At 32.3% G+C, this 22,240-nt stretch overlaps 1 protein-coding gene across 1 annotated transcript in view; it reads left to right on the top strand.

The window, feature by feature from the left end:
• The window catches only part of LOC146536131 (uncharacterized), an 84,807-nt gene that overhangs the window by 45,993 nt on the left and 16,574 nt on the right, over positions 1-22,240 (top strand). The window contains exon 2 of the mRNA XM_085190279.1: positions 16,971-17,284. Within this exon, the coding sequence (XP_085046405.1) occupies positions 16,971-17,284 (314 nt within the window). The remainder of the gene's footprint in view (positions 1-16,970; positions 17,285-22,240) is intronic.

Raw genomic sequence — 22,240 nt, 5'->3', positions numbered from 1 at the left:
GACTCTTAAAAATATTTCATTGAACACATGTTTCGTGGTTTAATAGAATTAACCCCTAAATAAGCAAGCGAAGCTGCGCGCGTCCGCTAGTCTCATATATACACAAACAGGAAGTGCATATGTCATACAAGCAATTGCAATCAAAAATACTTTATATTATTTGTGCATCGACGTCACCATATAGGGACCAGTCGCTACTGTATTTGAATCCTAATGATTCTTAGTACGAAATTAACGGAATTGGAGGTACGAGGTTCAATATTCGAAGAGTGTTTTTTGTTTATTATTATTTTGGTTCCCTTAACACATCAATTAACGTATCGGTCGTATATTCGATTCCCACTCAGAACAGTGAATTATTTTATTTTTTTCGATTTAGTAACAAGATTTTATGCGGCGTTGAGTCCCGCCACCCACCCTGCTATTAGAGTAGCTAATTTGAAGTAAATTATTTAAAATATATTTTGTTACTACAAGCTTCACGCAAATTCAAGCAAAAACAGGGTTCCTTTAGAAAATAATTTCTTTAAATATTTCATTCTATATAATAGAAGGCAATAAATACATTTCCCTACAGTATATGAACCGACAACCACCACATGTCATATAACGGGCCTAAGCTGTAATATATTTTACTGTTTATTTTCTCTTATCGTTTGTAACTTAAGCCGAAATCTTATAAACAGGTTCGCGTCGATCGCCAGTCTTTACGATTTGTTTACATTTTATTTTTAGCCTTACAACTAAGTACAAATTATAGTAACAGATACAAATATAGCTTTTAAATTTTAATAAACTTCTAAGTAAAGTAATATTGACTGAGACAGTTGTGAGTTCAACTAGTAATAGTGTTTTAACACTCTGTTTCTCTTCCACTGCGCCACGACGAACTTATCTCTCTCTCTCTCTATCTATATCTATACTAATATAATAAAGCGGAAGAGTTTGTTTGTTTGTTTGTTTGTTTGTTTGTTTGTTTGTTTGTTTGTTTGAACGCTAAGATCTCTGGATCTACTGGTCCGATTTTCATTGTTTTTGTTTTGTATGAAAGCTGCATTCTTCAGAAGTGCTATAGGCTATATAACATTACATTACACATATATACTAATATATTTTAAAGTACATTCTAATTTGACATGCAATTTATTCTGCCATGTTAATAACAACCGTCGTTGCTACGCGACCGCTACCGCGACGTTTTGATATTCATCCTTATGAAAATAAATATAAAAGTCACTTTTAGCATTTCATTGATTGAATTTCAAGATTGAAATTATAGTTTACTGTATAACATACTAATAAATAATTAAGGAGATGTCACTGATTCCAAATGACCTAGCCACCTAGCGGGCGGCACAGTATGACCGACGCGAACGGGCAGATGACGTTGACGGTTTTATAAATTTTCATACATTTTCGAACTTTATTTGTTGTTTATAATTAATTTAAAATACACTTTGATTCTCTTCTTATTTTATTTGATATTGCCCGCTAAAATTATCTTACTTAATAGAGAGAAATGTTTAGTTATTTCGTAGAGTCGATATCTATGTACGCACGTACGGAAAACTTTAGGTACTTTTTCTAATATTAAGAATACCTATCCTTTAGTTACTTTTAATCCTTTTGTTAGTTCATTTCAATAACTCAGATATTTTTTTCTAATAATGTGTATCTACTTATTATTCTTTTTGATTATTTGAGCTTATATTTTCTTACTAATTCTATTGAGAATTGAAAATAATTTCATGAATATATTTAATAAATATTCTTATAGTTGAAGCAGGCGTAGCCGCGTCCGGGTCCACTAGTCTTCTATATATATAAAATCGAAAGATCACCCACTCATCACGTAATCTCAGAAACTACATGTGCTAGGAATCTCAAATTTTGCAAGGAGGTTATTTATAGGACGTAGGTGCTCGCTAAGACGGGAATTTGCAATATTCGACTTCTAAGGGGTTGTTTTTGGGGTTGAAAGTTTGTATGAAACTTCGTTACTACAAATGCTAGGAGTCTCAAATTTTGCATGGACGTCACTTATAGGACGTAGGTACACATGGAGACAGAAATTAATAATAACGTAGTTCACGCAGGCGAAGCCGCGGGCGGGCCGCTAGTATTATATAAATATAAGTATATAAATTTTGATTTCCACCACGTATCACCGGTCAATCGCTCTGGCCGTAAATGGAAACTCCTGCACCAGAATACAAATGTGCATGAGAAAAGAATAAACTAACAAATATTTAACTAATACGCGTCAAATGTGTATGCGAAACGTGGTTTACGGGGCCGGCTTCTTGTATTTTGTTTTAGAATAGATAATATAGGTTTTTTTGGTAAGTAGTAGGTAGTGGATTCGAATCGGAAATAGGGAAATGTTTGAAATTTTTATGTTTTTTGATTAAATTTTCGTTTTATTTCGTATTTAGTAAGATAATAGGGAAAACCGTGTTGTAAATATGCCATTTGTAAATTTTCGAAGTTAGCCATATGGGCTAGGTGATCGAACTTAATGCTCTACTTTCGATTCTCAGCCTGCAGACTCAGTGACTCGGTGAAAATTGAGGAACGGAAGAGTTCTGGGTGTCTGGGTTCCCAGGTCTCATCTGCCTACCCTGCTATGTGCGGGATACAGTGTGAAGCTAGAAAAATATTTAAATCTTTTCTTGTTATCCTTCAAAATTAACACTAAAAATCATTTATAATATAAAGCCACATTCACAGAACGAGAAAGTTTACGTAAAAAAAAATAATACAAACAGTTCGCCAGATGTTCCTGACCTGCGTAACGTGAGTGTAAAGCTTAGTACACAATGACATATATTGATTTAGTTTATTATTTTTCATAGTGATGGTACTCTGTTCTCTACTTTTTACTTAGAAAATAATATTATAAAGAGATCCGATTAAAATGCTGTTTATTTAATTTGCAGCAAAAAAAATGCTTTACTCTTTATCCCGCACATAAAAGGACCAGCGGATGGAGCTTGGGACCTTGCTTGCAGCATAGGGTAAGCAGAGGGAACGTAGTACTAAAACACTACGCACCACCAGAGAGACGATTGAAGGAGAAGGCATATTAATGGCAGAAACTATGGCCAATAAAAATAAACATCTATAATCTACTATTATATTCAAAAACTAATATTAATAATTATTTACATTTCATATATGTACTATTCTCTATACAAACAGTTTAGCGCCGTCCGTCTATTTATATACTGCTCTACCATTTGTTCTGTACTTGTATAATTTTAAGACTAGTAGGTGCCTACTGTCTTTATATAGTATTTTACGACAGTTGACACAACCGTGTGACTATAAACGCGACGGTTGTGGATTCGATTCCTACTCGGTAGAGTAAAATATTTAATATTTTCATTTCTTGGCTCTGGTAACGAGGTAGTGTGCGGTGTTGAGTTCCGTTACTCAACATGAAATGCCTTCAGAATTTAGAGTAAAGAGGGCAATGAAAGTGTCTTAATGAGAACGAAATGTGTAGACATTAGATTCCCAGGTTTCCGTTAGCCTACCCTGCTATGACTGGACTGAATAGAGAAAGAGAGAGAGAGAGAAAGGACTCATTATCACCAACAAATTGGAATGCAGTTTGAGTCGTGTTTAATGAGGGAACTCCGCACGTTGTCGTACCAAATCGGGGAAATAAAAATAATTATTAATAATCATTCCCTCAAGTGAGACTCAAACCCGAAACCATCGCTTTAGCTATACACCCAACCAACTGAGCCACGATACCCTCCAATATGAAACGTGTGAGAAAATTATCCCAAGAAGTCCTCATGAATTATTCAAAACCATGAAAAAAACATGCATAATTTAGGGACCTGTTACAAGTAAAAAAATGACCCTTAGCTACCGAATTCAAATGACTTTTTTGCTCTTTTTCTTTTATTATAAAGATACTACTATTAAATTGTGGATGATAGATCGTTTTTTTATACAGATAACTAGTTTCTAGAAGCTAAAAGCTTGTGAATATTAATAATAGTATGTTTATCTAACTATTAATAATTGACGTACAAATGTAAACGCGCCGGTTGTAGGTTCGCTTCCCACTTGGCAAAATAAAATATTTTAATGTCTCGCTCTGGTAAAGCGCGGTGTTGGGTTCCGCAATTCAGAACTCAGCCTCGAGAATTCGGCGGAAAATGCCTTAACCTTAGGTTTCCATATTCCTTTTGTCTACGCTGCTAAGTGCGGGATGGACAGTGTAAAACTAAAAAAAATAAGAGAAAAATACTTAATTTTAGATACCAATAGAAAGAAACACAAAGAAAAAAATATTTTTTTATAACCAAAACTTTTATACTAATTGATTGTTTTCTTAAGCAATTAAGATTTTTTATCTTCATTTCCATATGAAAGACGCACATGTGTTAGAAATATGTATAAAATATGATAATAGTGTAATATTATACGGGCGAAGTGAAAAAAGTTTAAGAAGTTAAGGTTTAGTTGAGATAATTATAGATTTACATTTATTTCAATGTACGTTACGTTGTTAAATGAATTGGGTGTCATTTCTTAGGTGTCGGAGTCGGATATTCCCAAAAAAAAGCTTTTATTTCATTATTTACACAAAGGCAGGCAGAGGGAACCAGGAATTAATCTAATGTTAGGACACTCCGTTCTCATTAAGACACTACCGTATCCCATTTTCTGTATAGTTCTGGCGGTTTTGCTTGTTGGGTTGTGCTACGCTTTGCCCCATAAAATATTGAATATTTCTTTTCTTCTTATAGTCGCACACATTCGGTCCTCATACGAGGTAACGATTGTATATAAGTTATACATATTCCGAGTTACAGGCAAAGCGCAATCTTGAGATCCGCTACTTGACGTCTGTGTACTATGTTCCCTCGGTCTATCCTGTTATATGCGTGATACAGGATGAAGCTAATAAACTTTAAAACGTATTCAAATTACATACACAGCAAAGAAACGTTAGAAATATGTATCAATAATTATTGTGTAGTTACGGCGTAGCGTAGGTGCATTACGAAGTGAATACGATACGAAATGATAGGAACATGTTGTGTTAACCGATTTTGAACAAATGAGGGTTAATTTAACAAAAAAATAATATTTTTTTTTTGTAATTATGAAGTCATCGTGGCTCAGCGGCTAAACGTCTGACTGTATACACTACGATTGTAGGTTCGATGTCCATTTATTTTATTACTCTGGTAACGAAACGAAACGCGACCAAAGTTCTGTCACTCAACATACAATGTCTTGATGGAAATGACCCTAGTGTCAATACTAGGTTCCCAGTTCTACCCTTTTATGTGGAAAAAGCTTTTGCATTTTTTTTTTAATTAGGCAGGTATATCTTCTTTTATAAAAGTAAATTTGATTTTCATTAAATAAATTTTATTGAATTTTAGGAAAATTATAATACGAAATAAAAAAAATACAATAGTAGAATTTTAGATATCACTTATTCAAGAAATTATTTATTTTATTAAACTGACAATTACCTAATAACAAACTCGTAATAAACTCAATAATTTAATATCAGTCAAATATTAATCGACGTCTCTGTTACAATTTATTCAATATTTTTTAATTCTCGTCTTATCTATACAAATCTTTACAACTTTTGTACGAAATATGATCGTCGTTAATAGATGTTCAATAACTTTCACGTGCTTACTGGTACGGAACTTTTTTAAGGGGTTTATAATAGTAATATCATATAGAATTTAATTTTTATATTACATTGACCTTTGAGAATACAGTATCTATAGTACAAGATGGTCACGGGCTTCTCGGAGGGCATGTATGAAGAGGTGGATGACAGTGGACGAGCCGAAAGAGGTTTGTAGAGGCGGTTGCCTTTGGCTTTCTTTTCTCTCTTGCTAGAGATGAAGCTACCATTATGTATTTGGTTGCGATAAGCATCTATCTTAGCTTGGACGTTCAAATAAATAAAAAAATATATATATATATTTACATATTAATAATAAAAATGTAACTTATTTTGCACTTCCGACCGACTCTATTATAATATTTTATTAAGATGACCAACAGATCATTCTCTATTTTACTCTATTTGGGTTAAAAATAGAGTCTTCTGTCATTATTATAATCATCAACAATTTCACCCTTGGACGTCTACCAATATCAGTAAAAAAAAACTATAATCGCACAAAAAAAAAACACAAAAGTCGCTCCATATGTGGAAAAAAAGCCAGCAAATTTAGGGTCCTAATTTACTTCCCAACAATGGGATTACTGAACAGGTGTTCAATTTTCATTATTATTACAAAACATTAGTTTACGTACCTAAAAAAAAACCTACGAATCAAATCTGGGTACGACAATGATTGCTTTACGTTGAAGAATAACGCATCTATAATTATTATCAATTATAACTCTTAATACTTTATTATAGAGTCGAAATTTGATAATCTCTATAATCATATATACGGTGTTTTGATTCTGTGTGATTCTGAGGTCGATGGTACTTGGGGAAGCTAAGGCACAGGTGTCCAGCGTTCGCTTCAAGAAAGGGATGGGTATATGAAATTTGTATAAGAGTGAAAGGGACGCAACCAAAATAAACGTTAAACTTGTTTACAGATTTTTTTCTTTTTCCTCTCCCTAGCCTATGTTCGTGACGGTTTTTTTTTATTTTGTTTTGTTACTTTGCCTTTTTTGGATTAATCTTATGCATTTAGCTATATTTTTGACGATTTTTGTTTTTATTATAATTCTTTGGTTAATTTCAATTGGTTCAATATTGTAATAACAGCGGCGTTAAGTTCCGCCACTCAAGACGCAATGTCTCAAAAATTTGGAAGAATTTCAAGATTTGATCTCGCAATCCTTGCAAGTTGGGTAGCAGATTTCAAAGCGAACAGAATTCTTAAAGCAATGCGATTTTCCTATTTAGAAGCCTTTTTAGACATTTGGCCATTTGGTACAATAATGACGTATTTGCACTTTATGACATATTGCAGGCGACGCAAAATTTTCAAATAGTGATTCCGTATATATTTGAACTTTAACTTGCAATGTGGACAGAGGGAACCCACTCTTAAGACAGTCCAGCCAGAATGGGAAAAACATATTTAAGTATAATTATTTCTAAACTTCCCGGGAGACAATCGATCTCGTTACCACCATGTTTATAATTATCCGATTTCCCACTGCGCCATGACGTCTTCTAGTATTTTATTTCAGCTTCACGCTGTATCTCGCACATAGTAGAGTAGACAGAAGGAGCTTAGTGTTAAGACACTCCATTCCCCATTTTCCGCCGAATTCTGGAGGCATTGGGCGTAGAGTGGCGGAACTCAACGCGGCGCTTTACCTCGACACAAGAGCGAAGAAATAAAAATATTAAATTTCTTCGATTGGAGCTTCAATTACATAAAGAAAAAATAAATAAATGTTTATATTACAGCCATAAAAAAGAAAAAAAACAATAAAATTTCCCTTTTGAACAAGAATTATGCCTATTACTAGAGGATTAGCCGAGTTTTTGTCACCCTAATGACATTTCTAAGACAATCGCATTATAGAAGATTATATTGTGCCAGCTCTGCGATAAGTCGTGTTATCTTTGAAACGGAATAAAGTAGCTTGGTATATAATTAAAATAATTTTCGATTTTATATTTTATTGTACTACGATGGTTGCGGGTTCGATTTAGGTAGGAATGATTTATTTTAATTTTTCTTAGCTCCTCTACTCACCAAACCATTGGGAGAGAAGTCCAAAATCCCTTTGCTTATCGGGAAATAGCGTAAAACTGTTTTATTATGGGTTTATTAATAACCCTCCCAGTTTTGTACGGAACCCTAAGTGGGCGAGCCCGACTCGCGCTTGTCTGGTTTTTTTAAATCCTTAAAAAAATTATTACAAAGGTTCAAGTTTTGTGTGTTTTTATGCTTAAAGTACTTTAACCAACTATCTTAGCCATATATAATTTTACAAACAACAATCATCTCCAAAAACACTTCCTTATAGACAGACATTATTTCACAATTCTCTCTACACTATGGGTATAATTTCATACTAACTTTTTATAATCTAAGTATCAAATCATGTTACATTACACCCATACAGCCATACATACATACATACATACATATACATATACATATATATAAATATATATTTAAATGCACACAGAAGCAACGCGTAAGACCAGTAGTCGACCAGCTTATACGTAACCGAACGGTAATAATCGTGGCATTGTTGGGTAGCGTCAGCAAAATAGTATAATTTTAATATTTTGTTTTAGTGAAGCTATACCTAGCGTATCAGGGAAGACAGAGGGAACTCTATGTTTAGATATTCCGTTCTCCACTATCCATACAATTTTCAAGATATTGCAAATTAAGTAGCGTAACTAAGCGCCGAATACGAATCTAACCCACAATCATAGCGCTTAAAACTAGGCTCTGTACCCAGGCGCTGCCTGTCGCCACAATGACCATAATCTAATATTCCTATGAATATTGTTCTTATTTGCAATAAATGGGAAATAGTGTCTAAACACTAAGTTTTTTTTTGTTTTCAGTCGGTGTATTTGCTCGGTCATTGTTAACATAAAAGTACATTATTATATCACAAAAAACTATAATCCTTACTAAAACAATAACACTTTCACTTAAAAATTTTATTAGAAAATTACAATTTCATGCCAAAAACTTATTTTCTATCGGTACCGACTCGCCAAGTCTTGCTAGCGTCTCGAACACGTGGTACGAGAAAGAGAGAAAACATAACTCTTTAATTTATGCCACGATAGTACTTGTATCTCGAAAATAAAATATCATCTTATTCTTTTTTGGGTCACTGGCCCCTAGTGTTGCTCTCAAATTGTCGGGGATATATCGACTGTTAAAAAAGCTATAGTAGCTATAGTGATTTTTGTTATTGAAAAAATGTGAACTGACTTTGTAAATTCAAATTCAAATCTAGGAGATCCAGAATTATTTTTATTTCATCGCTTTGGTAACAAGAAAAAAGCAGCGTTGAGTTTCGGCAGTCAACACTAATTTCTTGAAAATTGGGCGGGAAGTGACAAACGAAGTGTGTTAACACTAACTTCCTTCTGGATTCCCCTGCTATATGTGAGGTACGACTGAAGCTGAAAATTAAAGGGATACAGCAAGCAAGCAGGTGTGTCTCTAGACACACCCATAGCTCCATAGGTGTATCTTTATTTTCGAATGATTTTTCATACAAGGTTTCTTTTTTATAATTTTTATGCCTAACTTCTTGTTAGGAAAGAATCTGCTATGGGCTTCAGACTAATCAGAGATGGGCGCGGACTACCTGGACTTCCTACGCCCATAGATACAGCAGTGACCAAATTTCATTAAATTCAATTCTGATCATAAAACACATACTAATAATAATTAAAAGATATTTAATAAAACTATCGACAGTATCAAACTCTCTACAACGGTAGCACCGTCTGAGCTGACACACGTTACAAATCACAACATAGGCTCTCGCTTTTGTATTTTATAACGATCATAAAACGCCACCAACCGATAACTATCTAAATTAATAATTCAATTGCTTTAAAATATTTCAGGTGAATAGAATTAAATTACAGCAAATTTATAACGTTGATAGTATTGATGATTTGAGTACATGTTTTGGTGCAACTTTGTATTGGTTAAATAAAAGTGGACCTAAAATTAAACCTTGCGGTACTCCGTAGAATTTTTTTTTAAACCTATCAATTTACTTTCGTAATCTAATTTCTAGATTTAATTCTTTTTTTTAGCTTTATAACTTATATTTTTGGTATGCTTTGTTTTTTTTACTTTTTTAAAACTTTTCTAAATCCTCGTAAAATTGATGGCTATGGAGGTCAAAAACCGCAGTTACTGGAATTACGCATAATACGGGCCCCGAAATGTTCAAGGTTGTAAAATTGCAAAATTCGGGAGCTGATTTGTGGTAAGCGTGGTTGATAACAATAAATTTAACTTAAAGATACGGGCAGGAAATTCAGCAAATAAAACCTTTGCAAAATTCCCACAAAATCACTACAGTATTTTTGACGACACTTAAGAACAATCTCGGTGCTACAAAATGATAAAGAAATATAGTTTTTGATATATCTGTCCAAATATAAAAATAATTTTAGTTTATTATAAATCTTCCATAAGTGCAATAGTAATATCAATTTCATTATCATATTTGAAATATGACGCCTTCGTAGCGCAGGGGCACAAATTTATTCTCAATCTTTGTACCTTTCTAACAGCAATGCAAAGCGTTAAACTCCGCCAATCAACACGTTATGCCTCCAGAATTCGGAAAGTGGAGAAGGAAACATTAGGTTCTCAGGTTCCTCTGCCTTTCGTGCTCCGTGCAGGATACAATGTGAACCTAAAAATAAATATAAAAATACATTTATCATTTACTACAATATAAGCAGAACTAAGTAATTTACAAAAAACAATTATTCAAACGCATCACACTAAAACTCCAATATGTCTTCTCAACAGAGATCATTATCTCAGTCACACCTGCCCCCCACAAAAAAACCAGCCAGTTCTGTATTTACGAGTCCAATGTTAAAACAAGTCCAAAGTAAAGAAAATCTTGAATACAATGTAACTAGCATTCACTGATGTGTTGAAGACGTTTTAAGCAATTATCATTTGAAAGAAGCGTAGTACGGTAGCCGGGGAACCTTTGTTTCCTACCGTTAAGGTAATCATAGTAGTTTTTTTTTTTTTGGTGTCTATGTGGCATTAGGAACCACTTAAAATACAGATAAGGTATCTGTGAGCTTCAACTATGAATATTTTATGTTGACCTGTCGATACATTAGGAATACTATGGGAACTAATGTTGATCCTTGTTAGACACGTTTACGTTTACTATATTAAATTAAAGCTTTAATTAGTATGCTTTTCTAGCTTCACGCTTTTTCCCGCACGTGGCATGGTAGAGAGAACCTATTGTTTTTGCACTTTCTGCCGAATAGTAGTAGTAGCTCAAGCCTACCACGCTTTACCTGATCGTCCAGCGAGCGAACGAATGAAATATTAAGCTTCATTTCCTCGAGTGGGAATCGAACCCACTATGTTTCCAATCACACGCTTATACCCCTGCGTCGTTACTGGCTTAATAAAATGGAAGCTTTCATAAAAAACAATATCATTACATATTTTTATGTTTAACTCTTCTTATTTTTGTGTCATTATCAATTAATATTATATTTTATTCAAATCTATCTATATATAGCCTGCTATAATATGATACAAAACATAAACAAACAAAACTAAAACATAATTTCCAACACTTGCCACGCTCATTTCTGTTTTACAAACCATTATTCATAGTGTGTAACGACAATAATTAATAAGTTTGGGTCTCGGGTATTATATTTGCATACAATAGATGTCAGAACGCGACCGCGTTTCGAAATGCAATGAGACTCTGAGAAATCGGTTACAAATTTACAATAATTACTTGTTTTGTTGAAAAGCTTCTGTGGTAGTGAAGCTTTTGTCATATTTTTTTTGGGTTTCGTACTTCCAAAGGTAGAAACGGAATCCGTATACTCGCTGTGATGTCCGTCTTTGATTGCGATGAGGATTGAAGATGAAGATTGCGTGGAGGTATCAAATTGAAATTAATATTTAGGTCTACGGTTCCTTGGAGCACAGAAAAATCAAGCTTCTTAATTTTATTAAGTCAATAAAAAGATACGAGCATTTATGCATTGATTTTGCTGTATTTTGTATGAAATTTATGGCAGACTCACCAAGTTATACTCTTAAACTGACAGACCAAAATGAACTAGGTAAGTTAGTGACAATTTTTTTTCAACTTTTTTAGAAGTACTTTTTCAATTAAAAGTAATAAAAAACAAAATCCTATAGTTCAGTGGTTAAACCTGTTACAACCCTACATCTTATTACTTGAGAGGCCAAGATTAACTGTACTCAAATTAACAAGACTTTTTAACTAAATAGTTAACTATTAAAATAAGTTAAGCTTATTTAACTGTCTGTTTAACTGGAATTGAACCGACTATCACCTTTTGTTATAGATACAGGTTCAATTATCCAGTTGGTATGATTTAATTATGTCGAGTCACTGGCAATGTAAAGGACAAATGGAATGACAAACCATTTCGTGATTAACTCCATAGAGATGCGGTGAGTTGTGCTTATGAGATCTGTGGGAATTGTTATTGACCGTTTCTTGTAAAAATTATTTAAATTGTACAGATAAATGATTTTTTTCAGCTTCTCGCTGTATGCTGCATGTACTGAATAGGCAGAGAGAAGCTAGTGTTAAGACACTCTGTTCTTATCTCCTTGATATTTTTTTTCATTAATTTCATGTTGATTGACGGAGCTCTTAGCTCTTTGCCTTGGTGTCACAACAAATAAATGCAAATACTAATATCAATAACTGACATCGATGTTGAGAGCGATCTTAAGTTCGATTCCCGGTCGAGGCAATTAAATATTTAATATGAAAGTACTTCTTCGCTCTGGTAACGAGGCAAAGAGTTCTGAATTCCGTCGCTTTGAAGTGTCTTAATGGGAAATGTCTTAACATTGTTTTCCCAGTTTCCCTCTTGTTAAGTGCGGGATACAGCGTGAAGTTTAAAAAAAGAGAAAGATATTATTATTTTTATTTCCACCATGCGTTCTACTTGACGCGGCTATCTCTGATCGATAATGATTTATGAGGGTCATAAACTGACCATTTATAGTCTTGCGCTTAATGTTAGCTAACCTTTGTTTATTTTATCATCTTTTGGATTTCTTTTGTTGTGCTTTCTCTTACGTTTGTGGTACAGATATTTAGTTTTATTAGTATTAGTAAGTAATATTTTAGTAGTAAGTATTTTTGTAAAATAAATTATTTTTTGTAAAGACAATTTTTTGTACTTTAAAGTTATCTAGATGACTTTTAATTGATTGACTTCCAGACTAGAACTTCCAAACTAGAAACCACAGATAAAGTTGTCAAAGTTGATGTTTTTTTATATCTTCACGCTATATGGCGCATATAGGCAGAGCAGGCAAAGGGAACCTGGGAACCTACTGGGTTTACAGACACACGCTCGTGTCCCTGCGCTGCGATAGCCTCAAAATTGTTGTTACATTATAAAAATAAAAAAATCTTCGGCTTCAATAGTTTTAGCTAACAATATAACTAACCATCTAGTGCAAGTCAAATTGTAATAACAACTAAAAAAACTTTTGGACGAATTAAAATGTGTTCATGTTCTTAAATTTAATCTTCATTTATATGTATATTTCTTAGTTACAACTATAGCATGAAAGTTATAGAAAATGAAATAATGATCTAAATTACAGTCATCCATGGTCCAGGTCTAAGATCCTGGTGTCATCCAATACACTTTCCAATCAAGGTCTTTAACAATCATAATATCTATCTATCTTTGAAAGCCGACATATCTTCTGATGCCAATAAATTACACCCTTCTTGTCATCTCTACAGAAATCCTAGGTCATTTTGTCAGATTGGCATATTAGTAGGCACTTTAGACTATTATATATAGACTGGATATCTGTAATTTATAGTAGTTAGATGATCTTTTTAAATTAGATGCTAGGCTATTAGATGATATAGAAAGTATACTAATAAAATGCAAATCTTGATCTTCAATTACTCTGTTTAATAGAGAAAGCCACATTAAAATCAGTTCAGTTTTAAATATCTAAGGTCGTTGTTGTACGCGAAAAGATAGATGATTGAAAACTTTAGTTATTTGAATTATTCTAAGTTTTTGTTAAATTTAATTTAAATACAGTTAGTAGGCTAGATAGGAAACCGGGAGACAGATAAAAATAACAGATTTAATGTTATTCTATGTTTTAGAATAAATAATTTATTATCTAGTAGTTTTTTTTGAAAACGAACATAAATTTTAACTGGACTCGAACCCGTGCTTCTTAAGACAGGGTGACCGAGTTTAAAGCCCGAGGGGAAATAGAGTTAGAGTTTTCTAAGATTTTTTTTGATATTTAATATGGAATAATATTTTCAAACTAATGAAAAATAATTGAATATCTATATAAATTAGATAACAAATACCTAAAACTACTATATAGTTTTAATATAAACATACAATTATATATAAAATATATGAAACAGTAAAAACTATAAATAATAATATTGTGTACTAGAACACCTGTGTTACGCATCCAGTGAGGAAAAAAAGCCTACTATTGTATTGTAGAGCATAATATGGACATGGCTACTGGTACTAGTGGAACTGTTTATCTTTAGTTCTTCATCGATTTGGTTTTTTTATAGTTTTACACTGTATTTTGCTTATAGGAGAGTAAGCAGAGCTAAGACACTCCGTTAACCATCTACCATCCAATTTTTGAGATATTACGTGTTGAGTAGTGAAACTCGTAGTCGCGTTCGACTTGTCACTAGAGCGCAGAAATAAATATAATTCATCCCCTAAGTCTGACGCGAACACTAAACCGTCACGATTATAGTCAGGTGGTGTGCCGCTGTACCATGATGTTCTCATTAATTGTAAAATAAAAATAATCTCATATTATGACACTTTCTTCTTAAGGTTTCGCCTCTTTTCGTGATTTTGGATGCTAAGTAGCGTTGTTCTTTTTGCTACCCATTATAGATATAATTTTTAACCCGAGTGAGAATCAAACTCACTGTCGTAGAGTTTCGTATCAGTTTTAATATTTTGCTTCTAAATTAAATGTTATATTTGAATTAATTAATTTAACACATGTATAGTATACATATAGTACCTACAAAATATGTTCGTATAAGATATCATTTTCCAGTAAGATAACATATTCATTGATAAAAAACTAAAATCAACTTACAAAGTAAATGATGAAGTAACAACATAATTATAGTACTATAATATTTACTATAAAATTTTCTTAGACCATGTTAAGTCACTTCAAGTTCACTGATAAGGGAGATAAGGCTAATGTACGTCGAACGTAAAAACAAGTGTTTAAGATAAACAATAGAGTTTCTATAGCATCACGTGCCATTATGCGTGATGTTATTATGCACTTATATGTTTATGTTGCAGTTTAACTCTGAAACAGGAAAAATATTTTTAGCTAATAAAAAAAATACATAAATTAATTAAACATATTTTTTAAAAATAGATACAAAGTAAAAACAAAAATCAAGACAAATCCAATGACATTCAATTTCATTTACTATAATCAGTTCTCTAGTTTAACGTTTAAAGTGAAATTTAATAGTTTTCATTAACCAATTAATAGCTATATTAACTGATCCAGTGGTTCAAATAATTTCACTAAAAGTTCAGTTAACTGATTGTAATTAAAAAAAAATGATACATCAAGCTCTTCTCAAATTCTTCCAATAATTTCGGAAAAAACTATTGTTCTTTGTAATTGTATATTTTTATTGAAAGAAACAGTTTTGAATACTAACGAAGTTTGACTGCGACGTAACCACATTATGTCTATCGCATCGTAATGTGCAGTTCCTTAATAATTTCTTGTAATTTTGTAATATGACTCTGACTTAGTACAGCTTATGTTTAATTACTAATTTGGTCATTTAAATCCTTTGTTTATATATATAAAAAAACTTTATTTGTTATATAGATATTCTATTGTTTATGTACTAAATCTTAAATGTGTATAAAACTCTTGGATTACTGAGTTACTGATAAACAAAATACAAGCGGAACAACCCGGCGTAGAACGCTGCAATTTCACATACATGCACACCACAATAATAAACGAAAAAAAACGGAATAATATTAAAAAAAAATAGAAAATTGTCCAATTGATTGTGAGTTCGAATACAAAATTATTATCATTTCCATCTCTTAGATAAATTAAATACATTATAACTAAAAGTTTTAATACAACTCTGATATAAACAATAAGTAAATAAACAAACATAAATGTATTTATATAATATAAATATAAAACGTCCACACTATGACCACCATCACACACATCTCTGACCGGTCCATGCACGTGTGTTGGACTCATGACAAAACGGGTTTCGCAGCACCACCGTGGGCTGTGGAGCTCTTGTAATATTAGTTAGTAGTTTAGTTTACTTTAGTTATATATATATGGGATATAGGTGGTATTTGACTAAAATGAACTATAAAATTGTAATTTAGTTTAGTTTAGGTATAAATTAAGTGGTTTTATTATTAAATTATTTAAGATGTCGGCGTGTTATGGCGCAGCGCTACAGGGTCTGGTAATCATGATGATTATGGGTTCAAGTCCCATTTTTTTAATAGAATTTAAATATATTAAGTTTCAAATACAACTAATATTTACAAAAATGTTACAAGTCTCCGGTCAAAAAAAACTAAAACTTGATTGCATAAACAGAAATGATACAAAAAAAAACATAAAATCTTTGAGAAACAAGGAACCGAAACGTATGTATATTTAATAGTTTCTTGAAAAGATTTAATTTGCGATTGGTTAAAGAATCAAAGCAGGCGTTGTAGAGATCAAATGTGCAACAGGAGATATGTTAGGAACAAACATACATACATAGGCCATAAAACACATTACCCTTCTTTGCCCCACGCAATCGAATAAAAAAGTAAATATAAACAAATGTATAGCATCGACTTTATGTAAATATAGCAAGTAGCTGCTACCTACTTATTCATACGAGGTGACACTACGGCGCTTTGTTCCCTCATCATTAATCTTACTTAAAGAAATACATTTCAAGTGTTGTTCGTAATGATTAATAAAAAATACTGTCTTAGTTGACGTTTTTAGTTTACTTTTTAGTAGCATAGTAGTTATTTTATTTATTATAAAAGAAGAGAATACATAATAAAAGAGAAAGGAGAAAAAAGTAAAAAAATAATTTTTAAATATCAACATACATAAGTACACTTTATTCATAATTTACGATTCCCTGAAAATGACTAACAAATTTCATTTCTCTTTCAGATCGTCCATACTCAGAATCGGACATTCCAAGACCATCACCACCACCACAGCAATGCAGGCTCTCCGCGTCATCACCGCCATTGACACTAAACTTTGATAGTGACTTAGAAGATGATGTGTTCACTAGGAGTGATAGTGGCAATGATAGATTTTCTACAACAAATCTAGAAATATTTAGATATGGTAGATCACCAGCTGGAGTGCTCTTGAGTCCAAGACGAGAACGGTCTTTCAATTTTTCGGTGACAAGTGAAAAACACTGGCGGGATAAGGGCGGGACGGATGTCGCTGATGGTGTGATCGATGCTGATGTGGTAAGTGCATATAAATTTATATAAATATACATAAATAAATATAAAATTGTATAATAAATATGTAATATTGATTTTTTTACGAGGTATAATATCAGAAAATAACTTAGAAAATCTTTGTAATGATTATAATTATAGAAGCTTTAGGCTGTATCCCGCATATAGAGTAGGAAAATGAAATTTACTAGTAAGACACTCCGTTCCCAACTTTCCACCTAATTTCTGAGATATTACGCCTTTTGAGACATTAGGGAAATACCTACCATATTTTTATACAAAAGCTTTTTTGAGCCTATTGAAAAATGGTCACGTTAGGTATACAGGTGAACCTGAAAAATGCATAAACAATTATATCACTAACATAGTTGTTAGTGTTAATTTGCAAATACGCTGTACCACATATTAAATACGGCTTTTCTAAAAAGTCACACGTGTCTCCTTTGTTCGCACAACAATGAATCATCACGGCAGTCGATGAACCGTATATCACTTGTGAAGGGCCTTTAGTTTACACTGTACGGCGCATCTAGAACGATTGTATTCAAGACATTTATATTTTAGAAAAGGTAAATTCATTTTGCCTCAGTGGCTTAGTGGTACAGAGAGTGATTGGAGACCCAACGGTTGTGATGTCCATTCCCACCCCAGGAATTAATTATTTATTCGTGTCATTCTTTGAATATTTTAAAACTCGAAAATTCGCCGGAATATGGGTAACGGAGTGACTTAAGTCTAGGTTCCCTTTGCTTATCTTGCTATTTCTATATCCTGCTAATCCGAAATTCAGCGTAAAGCTGCCGTGACTGGTCCTGTCATTTAAGTAATTCGTATCCCCGAGTGGGAGTTGAAGCCATAATCAATACATTTAAAGTCAATCGTTGTCCTACCACGCCACACGGCTCCTTATTATATAATAAAGCAATTTATAGTTTAAGAGTGAATTGCTATTCGAAACGATCAGGCGCTAAGCAATAATATTTCTAAGAGCAACATAAATAGAAAGGTACAATTATATTATATAGTTAATGTCGTTGTAAAATAAAAAAAGGCGCTGACTCTTAAGGAATTAAATCTTTCCAATACTAACGAATTTAAGTGCGAATAAAATTTAGTAGTGTTTTTGTTATTGCTATACCGTTATGGAGGCGGCTTTCTATATTGGTTTTTGTTTCTTATCGCATGTAACAAAATAAGTAGAGGGAATCTAGTAATAAGACATTCCTTTTCCCACGCAATCAATTTACTTTCCTTCTTATATGACAAACTTACAGAAAATATAACTTTAAATATTATATTTAGAGAAAATCTAATTCTTATAACAACACGGAAGCTTATATCAATTGTCAACCCACTTATTATTCTCGTATCGTGTAATACTAAAATTTATACTCACAAGTTGGCAGATGCGCGCGCGCAAGTTGGCGACGAGCCAATAAATGTTTATTTTTACTATATTTTTACAACTAGGACTGTGTCAGTGTTGAAATTGTATATACCAAATATAGAAAGAAATCAGTTGGAAAAATGGTTATTTTCTCGCTTTGGTTAAAAGACAAAACGCAGCGTTGAGTTTCGCCGTTGAATGTGCGATGTCTCGAAAATTGGGCAGTATGCGAAGAACCAAAAAGAACACTAGGTTCCCTTTGTCTGCTTAACTATATGAGGGATTATGAAAAAATCTTGCTCTTCCGTGTGAGATTTGAAGCTACTTCCATCACGTTGTCATATGGTATATTACAAATAGAATATAATCTCTATTAATTTAATCTAAGACTTAGATAATTCTATAGGATTAATAAAGTTATAGCGCATGCGTAACAACCCGAGAACATAGTACTGAAGTATATTAATTTGTTTTGTTTAAATGTAAATAGGTCAGCTATGAAATGTTTATGCATATTTACGTGTCTCTATACATAGCTTTATATGAAGGTATGAATGTATTCGAGGTGATGCTCTTTTGTAAGAGGGAATTTAATTGAATAATTGAATAAGAAATAATAAAAATGTGTATATAATTTGAATCTTACAGTCTTAGTAATAATTAGTAATGTAGGTAGATAAATATAGTACTTTATTAAAGGATAGGTTCAAAAACATAAATACAATTCCAATAATTTTTTTTATCTAGAAACATTTTTCTAGTTTATTTATAAACAAGAAGACTTTACCTATGTTTTCTTTGTGTTACTTTTTTATATAAAATTAAAGAATAATCTTTTTATACTGAATATAAAATGATGCAATTAATATTTTATTTTCATATTATTTTCTTAACGTTCTGCTAATTTATTACGAATATAATCAACGTATATTTTCCATTACTAAAATATCAACTCAGTCTTTATGTTTATTTATTTTGATCTATAATCTCAGTAGGTGTTATTTGAATAAGTTACTCCTAACTGCACCACAAATTATGTAAATTACATATTTCATGATGATGTAAGATTGCTATAGCTAATCTTCCATAATTCTTAAATAACAGCTTATATCACTATAGTAATAAGCATATACGAGTATTTTATAACAATAGAACAATGTTAATTAATGTTATTGAAATAATGCAAATAAAAATTGTCTGACTGTACCCGAAAGAATTACTTCTGGTACTTAAGACCGTATTTATAAGTATCTCTCAACTCTGAGATCGATCTTAAGATACCGTTTTCATACATAGATTATTATTTATAATTTATGAACACTGGCCTTAGAATTTGTCTTGAGTCATATACAATTCTTACTTGCATTCTTACTTGGGGTACAGCGTAAAGCTGAAGCAAACTGATATAAATAAGATCATTTTCTTTTATAACGGACCGGACGAATAAAAGTTATTATTATTTTTTTATTAAATAATATGCAACGTTACATTGAAATTTCAAATCCACCTACGATAAAAAAAAAACAAATAAAAAAAAAGCCAATTCCATGCAAAAACTAACGATGATTTTTGCTACCACTTGAAATTTAAGAGTGAAATAAACTTATTTTAGTATTTAGTATAGGATTAATTGCCCCAAACATTAGGGGATTCACGCATTATTGGATGGATCTGGGATCGCAGTGAGTCATTCTGAAGTAATAATGCTTAATAAAATGTTACGGCTACTGGTACTGTAATGAATTGTTTTAGATCTGTAAGAGATGAATGGATGGTTGGTATAGTATTTAAAAAAAAGGGGGGTGGAGGGGCTTGTATGAAGAGGTTAATGACAGACGAGGCGAAAGAGGTATGTAGAGGCCGTAACGTTTGGTGCTCCGTTATCTCTTACCCCGCTAGGGATAAAGCGTGAAACTATGTAAGTATGTATGTTAAGTTTTTCTCTCAAGTATAGAGAATTAAGAGTATTTCTGCACGATTTTAAGACTTGTGAATTGTGTAGAACTCAACGCCGCGCCTTGTCTTGGTAGAGCCAGGAAAAGAAAATAATTCATTGTTAAAATTGAAAGTCGAACTTCACAACCATTGATTGATTTTACCTTCTAAATGTGTTCTAATGCACCAGGATAAAAATTACAGTTTTTCATAGCAGAATAGACAGAAACCTGTTCCAATTAAGACACTTCCGTTTCCCACTTTCCGCCGAATTCTACAGGCATTGCGTGTTGAGTGGCGGATTTCAACGCCGTGTAAATATTAGTGTAAATAAACGATATTTACTACCATAATACGTAGTCTCATTAATGTGAAATATTCCTAACCTTCTAAGTTTTAATGTATGTATATTTGAGCAGTAATAAAGCGCACGCGCAACTGTCAAAACATCGTTATTCCGTTAATGGTAGAACTGACTACATTTGATAATATATGTTCTTGCAGAATATTGCTTACCACCCAGAGGTGTATTTTAAATAGTATTGGAATTAGATTTAAAAATAAAATTAAGTGGGATTTGAACCTGTGGTCCTTAGAATCTTTATAGTTTCTGCTACTTGTGCTTACTTAGCTACATAGGAATTGCCTAAAAAAATTTTAGTCTTATGAGTTCCTATTAATTTTAAAGAAAAATTTATTTCATTTTGCTTTAATTATAGAGTTATTTGTTGCTAAAAAAACATCTTAGCGGCCCAACAATATCTCATCAACTTAGCGGCGGAACTTAACGCCGTACTTTGTCCTACCGTAGCAGGGAAATGAGAATAATTTACCTCTAGGAATGGTAATCGAACCAACAACTATCGTGTTAATACTGCCGCAATGGCTTCAAGGCAGATTAATGGGTAAAATGGCAATAAAGAAACTTAAGTAAGTAAATAAATAAATTAAAGTGATAAAAGATAGTGTTAGAAGAGATAGATAGTGATAATTATAAAATATATATTTATATATTTCTTAAATTTTCTTAAAAAACAATAAAATTCATAATATATATTAAACGTCTGTATATTTGTAGAGGGAATAGTAATAAAATGGGAACAAATGCAACTGTCATAATATCAATACCACGTTAATGACCGACTGGTTTATAGGCGGTGTGTTTAGAATTGGTTGTTGTGTTATTTTTTTAATATACCCTTTTTCTCTCTGCTCTCTCATTTCTTTTTTGTCTTTGACTTTGTAACTTTGTGACTATTTGTTAAAATCTAAGAAAAAAAAACTGGTCTGATGATGTAGTCCCTTCGTGAAGTAGACATTTTTATATTATTCCTAAAATCGGCTAACTAAAAATTGTTTCGTATCTCAAAAGGAAAAAACGGAACACTTATATCTTTAGAAGATCTCTTTGTTAAATGTCTGTCCGTCTGTTAAGACCATTTATCTTAAGATTGCGGGGAGGTACCAAATGTTTAGGTTTAGGGCTCTAAGAGATTAGAGCGCAGAAAAAAAACGCACAACATAAATGAAAATTTGGTGAAAAATAAAGAAGGAAAGGTGAACAATAAAAATTTATAATAACAAATAAAACTTTTAAAAACTTAGGTATATTTGTAGTTCAATTCATTCACATTATTCAC

Source organism: Heliconius melpomene, chromosome 9, assembly GCF_056956725.1.
Source record: "Heliconius melpomene rosina isolate 202511_hmr_F chromosome 9, ASM5695672v1, whole genome shotgun sequence".
NCBI lineage: Eukaryota > Metazoa > Arthropoda > Insecta > Lepidoptera > Nymphalidae > Heliconius > Heliconius melpomene.
Note: the sequence above shows the minus strand (reverse complement) of the source record. Positions and strands in the feature narration are given on the sequence as shown.